The sequence below is a fragment of the Sciurus vulgaris genome (assembly GCF_902686455.1).
Source record: "Sciurus vulgaris genome assembly, chromosome: 1".
Lineage (NCBI taxonomy): Eukaryota > Metazoa > Chordata > Mammalia > Rodentia > Sciuridae > Sciurus > Sciurus vulgaris.
In genome coordinates, this window is record NC_136461.1 from 145,218,956 (window position 1) to 145,238,482 (window position 19,527).

General features: G+C 37.2%; 1 protein-coding gene across 2 annotated transcripts in view; it reads left to right on the forward strand.

Moving 5' to 3' along the window:
- The window catches only part of PREX2 (phosphatidylinositol-3,4,5-trisphosphate dependent Rac exchange factor 2), a 270,079-nt gene that overhangs the window by 151,390 nt on the left and 99,162 nt on the right, over positions 1 to 19,527 (forward strand). For both annotated transcript variants that reach the window (XM_079101557.1, XM_079101558.1), the window contains exons 22-25: positions 1,778 to 1,962; positions 3,965 to 4,126; positions 13,406 to 13,628; positions 14,168 to 14,375. In XM_079101557.1, coding sequence (XP_078957683.1) covers positions 1,778 to 1,962; positions 3,965 to 4,126; positions 13,406 to 13,628; positions 14,168 to 14,375 — 778 coding nt within the window. The remainder of the gene's footprint in view (positions 1 to 1,777; positions 1,963 to 3,964; positions 4,127 to 13,405; positions 13,629 to 14,167; positions 14,376 to 19,527) is intronic.

Sequence of the window (19,527 nt, forward strand, 5' to 3'; positions counted from 1 at the left end):
AGTTCCAACACCTACTGCTGGGAGTTAGCATGGACCTCACAAGTAAAAGGCTCAGTCCCTCAAGACTGCCCTTTCCTTAGATGCTGTTCAATGTCCCAGGTTTTCACCTGTATTTCTGACAAACTGGATCTAAATTCAGGGGTTCGCACACCCTCTTCTTGGCTCCAATAATTTGCTGGAATGATTCATGGAACTCAGTAGGACACTTTACTTACTATCACTGATTTATGGCAAAGGATACAACATGAACATGTACACAGGGTGAGTGCTGGGAAGGTCCCAGGCACAGGAGCTCAGTCCCCATGGAGTTGAGCTGTGTCTCTCTCTGGGTGTATGCTTGTGTTCACCTCCTTGGGCCAGGGGGCTCTTTAGTCTACATCGGTTTTTAGGGGGTTCCATTATGTAATGTGTTTAACTAAATCATTGGCTATTGGTAACTAAACTTAATCTCAGCCCAACCCCCACCCCCAGACGTCTGTGGGTGGAGTTGAAAGTTCCAAACCCCTAAATGCATAGTGGATTCCTTTGACAGTCAGTCCCCATCTTGAAGTGATCGAGGGGCTCGCTAAGAATGACCTCATGAACACAAACTAGTGTATGGCTGAAAGGAGCTCATCATGAATATCAAAAGACACTCCTGTTGTCTCAATAGCTCAGTAAGTTATAAGTATTTTAGAAGCACCTCATCAGGAATAGGGACTAAAGACCAACTATGTTTCTTGTCATATGACATCTGTATATACCATCATGGAAGGGATTCCTAGGAAATGCTCCTTAGAGGGCTGCTTAGTTGGATCTTATCCAACCCATGGACAAGATCAGAAATATCTCAACTTCATTGGAGCAGTAATAGTATTATGTTAAGACATGATAGTAGTTATTCAAAATAGGATGAGCCTCAGAGCCTCATCCTGAGGCTTGTATTCCGCATTTGACATAAATCCACTTTGGTGTCACAATGTAAGATAGGTTGGTTTATTGATAGTTGAAAATTGATTTCTGGCTGTTCTGGGACTTAATTACTTAAGGTAAACCAGTATTCCCCTTCAGTCTATTTAATACATACAGTTTACTATCCTGTTCTAAGACTGTTGTTCTAAATGATTAATTTTACTTTTGCTTATTTAATATTTATTGTTGAGTCTCCTAGTTTCTTACATGGCATTTTAAGTGTTTTTCCACCAGGTGACTGATCACAGGCTAAAAATCTATAGGCGGACATTCTATATAGAAAGTTTTAGTGTAGTGAATAATGATGAATTTTCTCAGTGAATTCTCCCTAAAGATGCTGTTTGGGAAACTTCAGGCATCCTATCCTCTCTGTTGAAAAAACAATTCTTACATCTCCTTTCTCTTCTACAATATGCCCTTCTTTATGTTTTTTTGCTGCTTTGAGAAAATACTCATTCAGTGTTTGAAGCATTTTTAGAAACCCTAACTTTAAATTGTGTATGCTTCTCATGAAAAAACAAACAAAATCACATCTGTAGTGTTTATATTGGTAAAAATAAATATACATATGGTCCACAGATCTAAGTGGTATGCAGATGAGACTGATCATATTAAAGTGGTGAGATTTGGTTCACTCAGTTATTTGCTTTCTAGAACATGCTTTTATTTTTCAAATTGTTAACAAGAATAGATGCTTCATTTATTAGCACATCAGATTTAGCCATCCTTTAAAGAACTGTTTAAAAATTATTTGAGTATCAAAATTAGTTGAGGAAATGAACAAACCATTCATGACTTTGGTGAAGTAAGATTGTCTGCATTCCAGAGGCAATTGACAAGTTCAACACCATGGCCATCATCGACGGGAAGAAGGAACATGTGAGCCTGACCGTGGACAACGTCCACCTGGAGTACGGGGTCATATACGAGTATGACAGCACGGCTGGGATAAAGTGCAACGTGGTGGAGAAGATGATTGAGCCCAAGGGGTTCTTCAGCCTGACGGCCAAGGTGGGAGTGGCCCCGCCACCCCCAGGGTCACCCTTAGAACTAAAGCAACCTGATAAAGTGGAATGGCTGTATGTGTTGCAGCTGCTAGCTCATTCAATTTTTTTTTCCCCCTTTTTCCTTCATTATTAAGTATGTGTGCAGTCTTCCTTTTATTGATCCTTTTGGATCACAGTGTTGACTTAGATAGAATTCTTGCCCAGGCAAGCATTAGCTAATTGGGCAAAAAGACTTTCCTATGTTTAGTAGGTTTGCTGCCTCCATTAACTCAGTATTGTGAATATGTTTCAGATAGTTTTCATGACAGGTTTTTTTTTTTTTTTTTAATGCACATTATCTCCTGACCCTAGTCATTGACATCCTGAAATACCTTATAAAAATTTTCAAATTCTGCAAGTATCAAAAATTTCAAGAAACTTAGAGATAAGGTTATGAATAGATCCACAGACATTTATACAAGTCGTATTTGGAAAGGACATCACCATATGGTCCTTAGATGAAAGCAAGATGAGGGAGGAAGTGAATTTATATCCAAATGGACAAAACATGTGACTCTGAGCTTTCTTTTCATGGCACTTCTAAAAGTTGAGTCCCTCAGACTCCTACTGTGCCCTCCACAGCCTGGACTCTAGTGTTTCCTTCTGCTTAGCTCTCATCCTGTAAGAACTCAGATATTCCAAAGAAAAATGAGATATATCTCTCCTATCTATATTTTTTCATTTTATTTCTTGTTCTAAATATATATAGTTGAGACAGTTACCAGTTACAATATGCATTTTTAAAATTTAGTGGAAGAAAATAATATGGATATCTAAGTGAGCTATTTTAAAAATAAGTATTTTACTTTTTTATTTTATATTCCAGAAGCCAACTTTAAAGAAAATATAATTATGATGATATTGTACCATCTATGGATATATATTTCCAAAATGCAGTCCCTTTCCAACTACATTATACAATCAGTGGGAACCATGTAAGAGTTTAGAACCACATTACTATAGTTATTTTATCTCATTGTTAATCTATTTCAAATTTGTAGAATTGCATGGATTATTCTACATATGATAATTATGTTAGTACTGCAAATATCATTTCCATTTTACACATGAAGAAAGTCAAAGGAATTCAGTTATTTAGCTAGGAACATACTGCTAATGATAAGGCCAACTCTGATTGCTAGACTAATGATTAAATAAAAAACTCACACTGCATACTTAGTGTAAAAGGGAAGTGGAGGTTGTAAGAGGCTGAAATAAATAAATGGCAACACATTTTATGTCTTACAGAGTATTATTAAAATATTGGTTAAGGGTAAGATCAATCCCCGTGATCTCTAACAGTCATAAATGCCATCTATAAACACACCACATAATTCTCAATCCATTGGAAGTTCTCAGCATCCTAAGGTAAACACACACACACACAGCCTTACAATTGATTCAAATATTCAAAAAAATTGTTAATTGAAAACATTATATGGATGCTTTATTTGATGCTTTTATCAGCTAAAGCTCAGACACAGCATAAACTTAATTTATATTTTACCCAGATTACTTTTCATTTATTCATCCCTTCTGCAAGCATTTGTTAAATGCACTCTGTGCTGGGCTCTCAGTTATCAGGATGCTGTTGCTTTTCCTGGCTTTTTTTGTTCTCCCACCAAATTGAAGGGAAAAAAATGTTCTGGGTTACTCTGACTAAAATATAGAAAATATGTTCCCACATCAGAAGTACTGATTTGTCCAGCAGGGAGTCTTTGAAGTCCACTTGCCTCCCCAAGCAGCCTTTTATACTCAGCAGAGGTGTAACCTGAGATACCAAACAGACAAATCAAATCACCTCCCTGACAGTGCCTCAAAGAACATGGAAATCCTGGGGAGCCACTAAGAGAAGAGCAATACCAGAAAGTCACCCTGGAGTGTTAACTTATGAAAATTTTATGTGGCTACTTTTGAAGTTTGTTTTTTCCTTATTTGATTTTTGTATTGTGTGTTTATCACTACAGATTCTTGAAGCCCTGGCTAAAAGTGATGATCATTTTGTACAAAACTGTGCTAGCCTAAATTCTCTAAGTGAAGTGATTCCTCCTGACCTTCAGAGTAAATTCAGTGCCATGTGCAGTGAAAGAATTGAGCACATTCGTCAGAGAATTTCCAGTTATAAAAAGGTAAAGATTCTCTAAATCTTACATGTAATTAGTACTGAAATTATTGATTATTAATGTGTCAAATTTAAATCAAATCTTGATATTCCCTATATATAATATGTATATGTACACACACACATACATTTATATATTACATACTATATTTATTGAAGTAATGATAACATTTATACAACTACCCTAGTCTGTTGCTTTCTGTTGCTATAGCAAAATACCTGAGGATAGCAAAATAGGTAGTTTATAAAAAACATAAATTTATTTAGTTCATGGTTCTGGAGCTTGGGAAGTCCAGTATCAAGGTGCTGGCAATTTGGCAAGGCCTTCTTACTGCATCATAATGTGTCAGAGGGGACACGTGGGGAGACAGGGAGCTTGCTACCTTGGGTCTTTTTCCTCTTTCTTCCACTAATGCCATCATGGGAACTGCACCTCATCTAATCTTAATTCTTCCCAAAAGCCCAATTCCCAGTGCAATCCACACATGAATTTGGGTATTAAGTTTTCAACACATGAATTTTGTGGGCTTACATTCAAACCATAGAAATAGTATGTTAGAGTATTTTTAAAATCTCTTTGTATTCATTACCTCATTTGATCATTGCAAGCCTGTAAGCTATGTTATTATCCCGCATTTTCCAAAAGAAAATAGTAGCTGAGGCCTAAAGAAGTAAATAATTTACTTGTAAAAGACAGAGCTGGGTTTTACATGCAAATCCTTTAATTCAAATTTTTAAATTACGCTACAGCTCTTCTTTCCTTTTTCTCCCAACAAAGGGAACAGAAGGCCTCCATCAAAGTATGTGGCACACAGACTGCTTTAAGTTGATTGATTGGCTTATGTACTTGTTGTACATTCTTGGGTACCTTCTGTGTGCTGAGCACTGCTCTTGTTATGTGGAATGTAACCTGGAATGGGACATACAAGATCTCTCGTGGTGCTCACATTTGAGTGGGGAAAATAACAAAGAATTAAACTCCTACAAAGGTGATACTCAAACACTGAAAAGACATGAGAAAATCAAACTAGGGAGGTGTGGTGGGTAGTTCCAAGATGGTACCTCTGGACTGGGTGACTAGGGAAACCCTTCTTGTGAAACCCTGGGTGTGAATGACAAGTAAAACTCTCCCTTTGATTTGGAGGAGGGAACATCTGGCAGAAGAAACAGCTGGTACAGAGGCCCCAAAGCAGAAAGAAGTCCAGGTGTCCCAGGGGAGAGTGGCTAGCTGTAAGGTCAGAGCCTTCTGCAGGGGCCAGTTAAGTTAGAAAGAGTTGTAGAAACGTGCATTTTTTTTTTGGAACTTTGGAAGGAGTTTGGGTTTCATTCTTATATTGATGAAGACCAATTGGAAGACTTTAAGCAGGGGGCCCCTATGATTTTGTCTGCTTTAGGGTTTTAAGGAATCATGCTTTTGTAAGCATGAATTGCAAGGGTAGGAATGGAGAAATGGAGAGGAATGGAGAAATGAACATTTGGAAGCAATTATAGTAGTCCAGTTGAGCAGTAGTGCTAGCAGTGAAGATGGAGGAGACAGAAAATTAGATGGACTTGGAACTAAATCCTGGAAGTAGAATCAATGGGAATTGACCTCCAATGCATATCCTATAACAGTTTTTAATTTTTTTCTATTTATATCAATAGAAGACTAATTAATTAAAAATTTTCCTCAAAATGCTGTGATTGCTTAAAATTTGGTATGTCTACACTAAAGATTATTACTTATTTTGGTATATATGGATATTATTTAACCATATGTGTGTTTTATGTTGCTGACAGGGTAAGTGAAAATAAGCCCTACATGTCTATAAACAGATGAGAATAGGAATGTATATGAATGAGCACCCAAAGGACTGTCATTACTGGCTGCATTGGGTAGAGTGAGACAAGAGGGAGAGGGCTGTTGCTTTTTTTCTTTAAGAACTTCTTTAATGTTTGGTTTGTTGAGTATGCATTACTATCACAATTTTCTAAAAGTTCAGTCATATGAAAAACTGATTTCAAAATCGATACTTGCCTGTCACACCTATTAGCTCTCTTTCCATCATTGCTGAACTCAGTTCACCTGTGAGTTTGGAAGGAGTCCACAGAGGGACCTTGTTGGAAGCTGAAGGGCAGAAGATTCTCCTTTTACTTCTCTTTTTTATGTAGAATGTGACAGTACTTTGAAGTCAAACTCAAAAGCTCTCAACAAACGCAAACTCGTTTTATTCTCCTTTTGATCACATTTTGAAAAAGAGAATCATTCTACTTCAGAGATGGATCTGTAAAAGACGTGATGGGGGCTCAGGCAGATTCTGGGTGTCAGACTGATCCCTTGTGTCTGTGTGGTTTTTCCTTCTTTTTTTGATTTTCTTCCCTTCTTTCATACAAGAAAAACGCTGCGAGTAGCTTAAAGGAACATACAAGGAAGGGGTAAGCTATTACACTTCCAAAACATTAGGAACGAGGGTAGATTGGGTGTGAATTGCTTCAACTGCTTCACAAAGGACCAAGATAACACAGGCTTAGAGAAGATGGATTGATTTTTTTTTTTTTTTTTTTCCACATAAAAGTTCATCCTGACAGGAGTACAGAGGGGTGGGATTTGGAAATCTTAGAAATGTTCTGCCATGTATGGTTTTGCTCTTTCTTCTAGACTATTGCTATCTTCTGCAAGGTTAAATCTGGCTTACCATCACATCTAGGCTGTGACCCCTCAGAAGAGCAAAGAGGAAGTACAGAGTATGAAGAGTGTGCTTTTGCTGCCCAACCCAGAAATTCTCCACACCATTCCTGTTTACCCCATAGTTATTTAGTAAAAGAGAGATTGAGACATATTTTCTCAGACTGGCATTTGTGAACTCAGCTAAAATCTGGGGAGTCTTATTGTAAAAGGAACAAGAGGAGAATGGATGTTGGAAGAAAATTATTAATGTCTACACCGTGGTAAAGCTGTATTAGAATAGATGGTACTGGCCACCAAGGGAAAGGGTCCTAAGGTCCCAAGATTCTCTTTAGGTGCTAAAATTGAATACTGCACTTGACCTTCCACTTCCTGGTAATCAGAATGTAAAGGCAAACAGCCTGTTGTTTTTGTCAGCATCCCTGTGAAATAGACATTTTTCATAAGAGAAGAATAGTTTTTCTTGGGCTAAGTTAAAAGAAATCTCTCACATAGATATTGTAGGGCAACACCAAGAAACATTGGTGGTGCCCGTAAGTGTACCATCTAGAAAGAAGGAAGGGATAAAACAAAAAAGCATCTGTTTTACATTGCAGATATTTTCATTGCTCTCTTTAATGAAAGCCAAAGACAAAAAACTCAGTCTCATCAAAGCAAATCTGTTGTAGGACGGGGCAGGAGGAATAGGGAAATATTAACTAATATGCATTTTTCATGGAAAGAGTAGAGGCACAAGCATAATTGCTCAAGGATGCCTGCCCTCCCACACTTAGCGTCTAATCAAAAGGAAAGGCTAAAGGGACATGAGCAATACAAGTATCCACTTAACCTGCTAGGAGTACCCCTGAATGGCTGAGTTTGCTGGCCCCATATAACCTGGTTTACACGGTGATCTCTAGAGCTATGTAGCTCACAACAGTGTGTGCACATACATATAGGTGTGCGTATGTCCTGTCCTTTCTCTTCCCTTCCTTTCTTTCATAGTACTGGGATATAACCCAGGACCTTGAGCATGCTAGGCCAGTGCTGTACTGCTTTTGAGAGAGGGTTTTGCTAAGTTGCCAAGACTGGCATTGAATTTGCAGTCCTCCTGCCTGAACCTCCCAAATAACTGGTATTTTTGTCAGGCTACAACCAGGTATTGGCATCGCCTGAGTCTTTTTCCAGTTTGTTTACATTGTAGAATTTACCAAAACAGTGAAATGAGGTACACATTACTCATTTTGTGGAATGAAGTGCCCAAAGTTCAGAGTGGTTAAGGAACTTGCCCAATGGCCCACAGTTGGCAACAACAATGGGATTTGAACCTTGCTCCCTTTTATACTGACACTGGTTGTTGTTCGTTTACCTGCATTTGATGTTGTGTTACACAGCTTAATGTGGTTCTGACTGTAAGAGCAATAGGATTTCAGTAAAGAAAAAAATCACTGTGGGTTGAATAGTCACCAAATCCTATAAGTTGGGATGATTTGTCAGAGTGAAGGGAAGGATGACATAAAAAGAGATCTAAGTTCAGGCAGAGATATAGAAATGAGACTGATCCAATCCCCCCAAAGCAAAAGCCAAATGTTTTCTCTGAAATGAAGATGCTTATTCACAATGGGCGGGGCACTAGGAAAGAATAGTTACTTTAAATTAGGTATAGGGGAGCAAGAGGAGGGGAGGGGTATGGTGGTAGGAAGGATAGTAGAATGAAACAGACATTATTACCCCTTGTACATATATAACTATATGACCGGTGGTATGCTACATCATGTATAACCAGAAGAATGAGAAATTATACTCCATGATATATGGTGTATCAAAGTACATTCTATTGTCATGTGTAACTAATTAAAACAAGTTTTGAAAAATAAAAAAAAAAAAGAGGAATGAGACTAATCTTATTGATAAAGAATTAGCATACTTCCTGTACTAGAAAGGAAGATCTGAGTTTGGATGTAATTAAAAAAAAAAAAAAAGTGACACTATCACACTTTTCCAGTGATATTTTGGAATAACATAATCATCAGATTTGTTTGTAAGAAAATTACTTTGGCAATTGTGTAAGGTATCTGTGAGAGAAGAGCCAAAGCAGGGGGGTTGGCAAGTGGTCTTTTCTACGTGTGGACGTGCGAGTTGATGGTGACATGGACCGTGTAGCAGTATTGGAAATGGAGAGGTCATTCCAAGATACGGTAGGAGGCAAACAAATATGTAGAAATATGAGGATGTGGTTATGGCAGATGAAGACACTGTCATTTCTTGGTTTGTAACAAAAACATGGTTTGCAATAAACTGAGTTATGCGTGTACAGGAGATGAGAAGCATATGCCATAGTGTTTCCCCCTGAATGGTGGAGATTCTCAAATTCATCATCTTGGTGAGTAAAAAATGTGTTCTGCTTAGTCATAAGTAACTAACATCCTGGAAGTTTTAAGTTAGAAATGGACAGGCTAATGATTTTATTTATTGGCAATGATTTTATTTTATTATTGGTGGTGCTGGGGATCAAACCCAGAGCCTCTTGCATACCAAGGAACACTCTACCACTGAGCTAAACCCCCACAGCCACAGGCAGCAATTTTAGATAACAAAAATTATGTCATTGAATTATAGAAAGCACATTATCGCACATTATTGTTCTCTGAGTCTCAGAACATCTGTGTGTACTGAGGTGTCATCTGCTTCTTCCTCTAGAAGGTAACATTTGCCTCCGGTCACATAGCTGGCAAGTAGCAGACTGAGTATTAGTCCTATAGAATGCTGTCTCACTTATTTTTATGTATCATTTAGAAATAAAAAGAAAAGTCTGGTCAGAAATATCAGGGCCTAAGTGCTTTAAAAGTTAATCTTATCATCATCTCACTTGGCCATAAATATTCTTAAAATAATTGGCCATCTTCTCAATAGAGAAGCAAGGTAAGCAAGAAAGTGTTACAAGGGTCTTTTCAATTTCAATGAAATGTAGACGCCTAGGATGATAATTCTAATAGGTTATATAAGGTTAGCTTCCTTTATATTTCAAATGCATGTCAACCAAAAACATTTGTGATTATAGATTTTTTAAAATGTTCGCATATTTATTTTAAAACTATTATTAGCAACGTATTTTTCTTCCAGATGAAAATTTCAGCACTCCTCTTTTTGTGAAAGAAAATGTATCCATAGAAACTAAAATCTGAAAGAGTCGAGCTTTATTTTATTTTGACTGTAAAAGTTTTAGGTTTTAAAAATAGTAACCAGCTGATTTCTCTATTTCTATAGCCAGGCTATAATAATAGATTTCCTGACTGTGTGTACAGATATTTTATGATAAAGTTGGCTTGTATTGAAGGCTGTACTGAATCTTAAGCAGGCATTTATTCTCTGTGGAGCAGGATGTGTGGACAGTTCAGATGTAAAATTATGCCCTGTTTTGAGGAATATTTGCCTTCTAAATTGTCTGGGAAACTCTTCTTAATTTTGGAGTCATTCTTTACCTTGTAATAATTCTATAAATGGGCTTTTTCCAGTATTAGGGATACTTCCTAGATATGCATTCAAAAGATAGTTTCTGTTTGTACAAAAGTAGTGTTAGTAGGAATCAGAAGTCTTACTTTGAATATTCCAAACACTTTTACTTACCTAATGTCAATTCAATTCCTCAGACTTCTAGTTGGATTTGGAAACTTGCATGTAAAATTCTTCCCCATGTCCCCTTAGAGGACAATCTAATACAAAACTTTTGTATATCCTTGCCCAAGGAGTTTTATTAATTGAAATGGGAGACTATCTTCTGCACAATAATAGCTTACTTTGTATTATTTATGACTTTTAGCCAAATGACTATAATTGAATTTAAATATGTTGCCATGGTCAGTAATTTATGAGTTAGCTACCAATGTATTAAAAACTTGAAGTTCCAACTGTAAAAATTTTTTCTTCCCATCAATATACAAATGTGCTATGATATCACCTTTATTAGAAATAAATGCTTCCCTTGCCTGTTACACTCCCCTCTACCTCCCATTCCAATTCTTTGACCTTCCTGGAAAGAACTTTCTATACCCCTGTCTGTCCCTGCTTTCTCACCTCTCATTCCCCTTAACGCTCCAGTTGGACCTGGTACCTGCCACCTGACTGAATTGGCTCTATTTTGCCAGAGCCTGTTCATGTCCTGTGGAATTCCTTGTCTTAGTAGGCCCTGATGCAGCTGACTTAGAGCCTCTCTTTAGCCTTCTCTGTGACACTGTGGATGCCTGACTTCTATCCTTTTTGTTGGGGGCTCATTCAAAATGTTCTATGCTGATTCCTCCTTTCCTTCCTGACCTCTTCCTTGACCACACCTCAGGCCTCAGGCTTTGGTCTTCTCCTTTTCTCTCCTCATCTCCATCTCCCTTGGTGATCTCAGTCTCCTGACTCCCTTGACTTCTCCATCTGACTTCCATGAGTCTCACAGACTTTGCATGTTTGACATCAACTCCTAATACCAGCCCTCTCCACACCCATCCTTCCGTTAATTATCTTCATCCCTTTCCCTCTCCTCTGTTTTGACTCCACCTTCAGAATATGCAGACCTTCCTTACTGTCTCTGTCACTGATGGCCTAGGTGAGCCACTGCCATCTCTCCCCAGTAGGTGGTCCTTCTGCTCCCACCTGTGCTCAGCCAGTTCTCAGTGGCTCTGCATTTCAGTCCTGGTAAGAACCACATTATTACGTTGACTACGTGTGTCTTTCCTGTCATCAAATGCAACTTCTCAGAAGTCAGGAATCTTTGTTTCATTTACTGATGTTCCCCCACGTGCCTAGGACAGTGCCTGGTACACAGATACCCCCGTGATTCCAAGTGGTCCCTCCATATTCATGGGTTTCATATCCACAGATGATATTAACCACAGATTAAAAATATTCAAAAATATAATACGAACAACAAACAATGCTGTGTAAGGATTATTTATGTGATGTTCACTTGCGATTAGGTATTATAAGTAATCTAGAAATGACTTAAAGTATATAGGAGAAGGTGTGTTGGTTATATGAAGTACTGTGACATTTTATATAAGGGATTTGAGCCTCCATGATTTTTTTATATACTTGGGGAATCCTAGAACTGATCCCCTGAAGATACTGAGGAACAAATGTAATTGACAAATGAATAAAAGTGGTAGTAAATTCAGGCTATGCTATTCCATAATGGGTCTAATGTGAGCCTGTATTTATGGGCTGTGAATTTTCATACTTATTCTTGAATTTGACCTAGGAAAGGTAGAGAGTGAACCTTGTAATATTCGTTTTTATTCCTTTTAATGACAAAATTATTACTCTATTAGTATCATAAGTAGGTAGGATCATGGTTATAGTTTTGAAGCAAGAAGAGAACATAGAGATCATATAATTCATATCCCTTATTTTACCAAGAATGATGAAAAACCTTGACTTGTTTGACTTCTTATTAGCTACTGTGACAGCTGCAAGAAGCATACAGGAAGCTAGTGACTTGCAGTCCTCTGCTTTTGAGACTGCAGTTCTGTTCAGCTCTATGAAATACCTATTGATGGTCACAAGGTGGATGTAGTCATTACCCTCTTGGAGTTTACCATCTGCTGCCTGAACTAGAGATGAGCAGTTATTTACAGTTGTAAAGAGAGTGACAATGTGCTATATCTTAGCATATAGCCAGGAAGAGGGAACCTAGCCTGGGACTCAGGGAAGGCCTCTTGATGATTTGCTAGAATCTGAAGATGCATAGGAAAAAGTTTGGTCATGAGAGAAGAAGAAAATTATAGGCACAATGAATAATGTGTAAAAAAAAAAATAAAAGACTCAGCATGAGTAGATAGTGTATGAGAAGAACCACGTGAAAGGCTGAAGGAGCTCAGAGGACAAGGGAGGAGAGCTTTGGGTAGATAATAAAATGGATAAGAGCTGGATTTCAGACAGCTTTATAGACCCTGGCAAGGAGTGGATGGGCTTGATTGGAAGACTACTGTAAGGTTTGAAGCAGGGCCGAAGCAGTGGACTGGCCACCCATGGAAGTCATACATCATTTGAGTATCAGTTTATGGTCAATGGCATAAAAGTGGAGTGAACACTGGTCTCATGTTCATTGTGACCCCAAAACAAAGCAGCCATTAGCAGGAGACATGGGTACTACAGTTGTTCAGCCATTCTGGTCGACACCACAGCACTTTGCTGTCTGGCTTGGACTTAGGCTTTAATTTGGCTTTCTGATGATACTTGAAATAATCCTATCTTCTTTCACCCTTGACCTGATAGTTGCCCTATTTTTAACATCTTGCCTTGCATCCTGGTGCCCTAGGATGCCAGCTTCTCTGTTATACTCTCTCACGTGCTGGGAGGCAGTGGGACAGAGTCCTAATAAGTTGCGTTGGTCACTGAGATTCATTTCTTTTAGCACATAGCTTGCAGTCAAGAGTTTCAAAGGAACCATGCATTAACTGTCTATATTGCTTTGCTTTATTAAAAAATGTTTGGCTTTTGAAATAGCAATTTAATTTCTAACAACTTGTAATTTATTTCACTTGTTCCAGTTGGCATGATTTAATTTTCTTTTGATTTTGTTATGGATGACCCAAGCGAAATGTTTGAGTAATTATTACTGTGTGTTCACCTGCTTTTTCTTCCTTCTATAATTTGCAGTTCTCTCGTGTGCTGAAGAATAGAGCTTGGCCCACCTTTAAACAAGCCAAATCTAAGATCTCCCCACTGCACAGCAGTGATTTCTGCCCTACCAACTGCCATGTCAATGTGATGGAAGTGTCTTATCCTAAAACATCAACCTCCCTAGGGAGTGCATTTGGTGTTCAGCTGGATAGTAGGAAGCATAATTCTCATGATAAAGAAAATAAATCTTCGGAGCAAGGTATGTAAGCTTTTGGAATTTTATCACATGAAAATTTAGGAAATTATAACTATTCCTGCATTTTATAATAGGATAGATTCTTGGTATACAAGCAATCTTGCACTTAAAAAAAAAAAAAAACAGAGTTCTCACTTGGATAGTTATGCATAAGTATATACAGAGTGAAATCAGAGTTAGTCATTCATTATTATCTTTCTTTCAAGAAAGTCAATTGCTCTTTTCTTCCTCTCTTGTATGATAGGCCTAGCTCATCTCAAATGTGAAAGCTGCTAATCTGAAATGGCTTTGTAACTTTGGGAAAAATCCCAGAGGAGCTGGTTAGAGATGCATAATGTCAGTCTGCACCATTGCAGTGGGACAAGATATTGGACTATTTGTAGTTTTTAATTACCACCCCCTAAAGCTTTAATTCCTCAGTTAAATTCAACATTGGATTGGCATTTTGTTTTATATAAGCCTGAACCTCTAAAATATATTAGACTGGATAGTCATCCATTAAAGGTAATAAATATTACTGTGGAATGATTTTGATTCCTTAGGGAAACTGAAACCTATGGTGTACATTCAGCACACCATTACAACCATGGCGGCCCCTTCGGGTCTGTCTCTGGGACAGCAGGATGGCCATGGTCTCCGGTATTTGTTGAAAGAAGAAGACTTGGAAACCCAAGATATCTATCAGAAACTACTGGGAAAACTCCAGACTGCACTGAAAGAAGTGGAGATGTGTGTTTGTCAAATAGACGAGTAAGTGTTTTATACTATACTTTTAAGTTTGCCTGATAAACTAGCTGTAGACAGTGGAACTTCTGAAAAATTTATTCATTTTCTAGAATGTAGGAAATTTTTGCTAATCATACAGATCATCTTCATTCCAATATTCCATGGATAGATTTTTTTTATTTGTTCTGATTAGTTATACATGACAGCAGAATGCATTTCAATTCATTGTACACAAATGGAGCACAAGTTTTCATTTCTATGGTTGTACACAATGTAGTCGCACCATTTGTGCAATCACACATGTACCTAGTATAATGATGTCTGTCTCATTCCACCATCTTTCCCACCCCCATGTCCACTCCCCTCCTCTCACTCCCCTCTACCCTATCCAAAATTCCTCCATTCTTCCCTTGCCCTACCCCATTATGGATTAGCATACATACATCAGAGAAAACATTTGGCCTTTGTTCTTTGGGGATTGGCTTATTTCATTTAGCATGATAATCCCCAACTCCATCCATTTACCTGTGAATGACATAATTTTAATCTCCTTTAAGACTGAGTAATTTTCCATTGTGTATATATTATATACCACAGTTTCTTTATCCATTCATCTATTGAAGGACATCTAGGTTGGTTCCACAGTTTAGCTATTGTCAATTGAGCTGCTATAAACATTGATGTGGCTACATCACTGTAGTATGCTGATTTTAAGTCCTTTGGCTATAGGCCAAGGAGTGGGATAGCTGGATCAAATGGTGGTCCCATTCACAGGCCCAAATCTTTATCATGTCAGTTTAGGACCTGACTTTTTTTTATTAAGTAAGACTCCTAAAGTTCAAGAAATAAAATCAAGAATCAATAATGGGATGAATTCAAACTAAAAAGTTTCTTTTCAGCAAAGGAAACAATCAATAACATGAAGAAAGCCTATAGAGTAGGAGAAAGATCTTACCACATGCACCTCAGATGGAACACTAATCTTCAGGATATATAAGAACTCAAAAAACTTAACACCAAAAATAAAAAGAAAACCAATCAATAAATGGGATAAGGAACTGAGCAGACACTTCACAGAAGAAGATATACAATTGATCAACAAATAAATGAAAAAATGTTCAACATCTCTAGTAATTAGAAAAATGCAAATTCAAACTTCTCTAAAATTTTATCTCACTCCAGTCAGAATGGCAATTATCAAGAATACAAGCAATGATAAACATTGGCGAAGTTGTGGGGGAAAGGTACACTCATACATTGCTGGTGCGACTGCAAATTGGTGCTACTGATCTGGAAAGCAATGTGGAGATTTCTTAGATAGATATTTTAGTAGACATTTGATACCAGGAAAGAGAATGACAAAATTCTATCTTATAGAGGAACATCTCAATGTGAAACTATGATGTGAAAAACATGTTTTGTTTTGTTTTTTAATATATATTTTTTTGGTTGTGGATGAACCTTTATTTTTATTTGTTTTTATGTGGTACTGAGAATTTAAATCAGTTCCTCACATATGCTAGGCAAGCGCTCTACCACTGAGCCACAACCCCAACCCAGAAAAACATGTTTTAAAGTGTAACAACTGTGTATGAGGGTTTCCTTGTTATCTTTTGAGTTCAAATTCCTGATATTTGATATATGTACACTGGAGATATTTATGAAAGATGTGAAATATAATAAGTGTTTCACATAGTTGTTAAATGAGTAAATACAGAACATGTACCTCCAGGACCAATGCTTTTTTTTAAATTTTCTGTTTTACTTATGGCCCAAAAAGCAATAGCTCAAATTGGTGGGCCAGTAATTTGGAAGTTTTAACCAAGATAAGATGGAAGCATTTAATGAGAATGCTTTTTTTTTATTTTCTGTTTTACTTATGGCCCAAAAAGCAATAACTCAAATTGGTGGGCCAGTAATTTGGAAGTTTTAACCAAGATAAGATGGAAGCATTTAATGAGAAGTTTTCTAACCAGATCAATATTAATTCTTACTTAAGAATTTGACAGTTGGTAGCTAGACACCATGGCTCATGCCTGTGATCAGCGTTTTGGGAGGCTAAGGCAGGAGGATTGCAAGTTGGAGGCCAGCTGCAACATCAAGCAAGGTCCTAAGCAACTTTGCAAGACCCTGTCTCAAAATAAAAAAATTAAAAGAACTGGAGATATAGCTTAGTGGTCTTCCCCCTCCCCCCCCAAGCTGGGTTCAATCCCTGGTACCACCAAAAAAAAAAAAAAAAAAAAAAAAAAAAATAAAAATATATATAAATAAATATATCTTATCTGAGGGTTGGAAAATTGCCTGTTCTCTGTAGGATGACTTGTCATATTCTTTTCTGTGATTAACTTCACATTTAGTCAAGGCAGTCCAGTATGGTCAGAACAGCATGGCTTTGCAGGTAGCTCAGTTTCTTATATATTGAAGGAGATAATAATGAATTTCAAGTTTTTGGTGAAAATTATAGAAAGTAATACAGAAAGCAGTCAGCATAGTACTGAATATCATGCTTGCTCATTCAGTCAATGGATGGAAATCTTTGAATACATTGCAAATCGGCATATTCTGAGAACAGTTATAAACACCATTCTCTTGTTAGTATTTTACTCTTTACGAAGTTGTTGATTTAATTTTCTGCAAGAAGTATATTGTTTACTTCACACACTCAATATCATCTCATACTGAACTAGCTTTTTAAAATTATAACATTTTACATATTAAATCATAACTTCCCTATTTACAGATGAATTAAACTGACTGCAGTTGCTAAGAAAACTATTTTTAAGCAATTGCATTGTATTTTTGAATTCTCTTAAAACCCTGTAACGGAGAAGTTTATAATGTAGGACATCATATTTTGCTTAATCTAATACATGTGACTTTATTACATGATGTGTTCTGCTTTATAAACCAGTTCTTTTCCCCTTGAGATATTTGGAAAATATATAGAAGAAGCATCTTTATCAGTGAAGCCATAAATAATGGCACTGGTAAATCATCAATGCCAACTCTCAAAGGGATTTCACAAGAATATCTGGAACAATCTCATACTTCCAAATGACTCCTTTTTCTGTGACAGAATTTTTGGTGTGCCTTAGCTGAAACTGCCTCAGAAACTAAACCTCTGATCCTCTGACTGGCCAGCACTGCCTGGCGATCATCAGACTTGTCTTTATTGATTGATCTTTTTTTGTTTTTCGAAGGAGGTAGCATAGATACATTTTTAAGAAAAACGTTTGAGCCACAAAGGTTCCTTTACTTGATCTGAAATGTTTATATTGAAAGCATTAGCTGCAGAAAGGCATTAGGTGTCTTTATTAGCTAGAACTACTTAAAATGATTAATTATTTTTCATTTGTTCCCCCCCATTCTGTTATTCTAAAAGCCTTTTCTCAGCTCTGTGTGTTTATCAGAAAAGTGACATGACATAAACAAGTGATTGGTGCAACTCACTTGGTCTTCTCTGTGCACATCATATAATTTAATTCTAAATATAAACATGTTCCACATAATTCAATCTGCAGTATAATCACTTTAAAACAGTACAGTTGTCCAAGTGCCTGAATTCCCTGTTGCCCTTGGTATTCAGAGATGCTGTAGTGCATTGGAGCTTAACAATTTATTTAAAAAGCTAGTTACCAAACAATTTTCTCACCATGTAGTAATTATTCTTGGTCACAGTGGAAAAGCAGATCTCAGATGCTTTGCCAAGTTTTAAGAGAAATTGCCTCTTAAGAAGTTGCTTATTCCTATGCAGGGTTGGTGTTGAACTTGTCTTATCATGAAATCTAGACATCCTGTCACTTGAAACACTTCTCCTAGAAGTAAAATTTCCTTTAATACATAGGCATTTTGCTAAATCCTCCTACTTAATTTCAGATCCTAAGATAGTATTAGAGATGAATTTACTATCTAGTAACATGAGATAAGGTGATATTATGAATTTAGCCAAGATTTTATGATTTCTCTTTCACTTTGTGACACTAAGTACTTTTGCCCTTGAATGGGCTACTTCTGGTTAATGACACTTAGATTTGAAATATGTAAAACAAAAAATAATTTATGAGTAGACCAAAATCTTTTTTAGAATAAAGGATCTGTGTGTTATTCCAGGAAGGAAACAGAGTATTGGGGAGTAAGAAGGTTAGGAAATTTGAGAACAGATTTCATTTTGCAGATGCCCCAAGATTAAGAGATGAGTTGACTGCATTATAGGACAGTTAGTGACCTGGTGGGGTGGGGGGGGCGTACAGATGGAAAGGGTGGTGAGATTATTTTTGACATCTCCTCAAACCTCGTGCTGAAAAATGTATGAATAGAAGCATAGATTGATAAAAACCAATATCTATGATAGGTGCTTCCATGCCAGGCAGGATTACTCTGTTGTATACACTCATTTCATTCTCACAGTTCCTCTCTGATTTGTATTATGAAACCCTGGGATATGTCCAAGCACCTCAAACTTAACTTTGTTTCCAAAACTGAATTATAATTTCCTTATCTTCAAACCTATTTTCACCATTCTTCACCCAGGCTTCCCATTCTCAGTAGATGATCCCCTATCTCTTCAGTTCCTCAAGCCAGCATCCAGGAGTCCTCTTTGGTTCTTTTTCCTTCCCCTCCATCTCTGATTCCTTACCAGGTTCTGCCAGTTACACCTCAGAAGGCATCCATATCTGTCACTTTAGATTAGTTACCATCCTCTCTCATTGGCACCCCCGAGGAGTTTCCACACTCTGCCTCTCTCTGATACATTCAACGTTCAGCAGATTTCAGAGGGACCTGTAAAGGAAAGCTATGCTAGTCCCGTGCTTAGAACTACTAAACATTATGCTACAGTTAAGCTAGGGCTGTCCCTTGGTATTCACAGGAGATAGGTTTGAGGATCCCTTGTAGATACCCAAATCTCAGGATGTTCAGTCCCTTATGTAAAATTGTTTATTATTGATATGTAAACCTGCACCCATCCTCCTGTATACTTCAGATCATCTCTAGATTATGTATGCTGCCTGTACATTATAAATACTATACAAATAGTTGATATATTATATTGCCTAGGGAATAATGGCAAGAAAAAATTGCACATGGTCAATATAGATAGGTTTTCTTTTCTGAATATTTTTGATGTGTGGTTGGTTAATTCTGTGAATGCAGAATCTATTGATACAAATGTGTTATT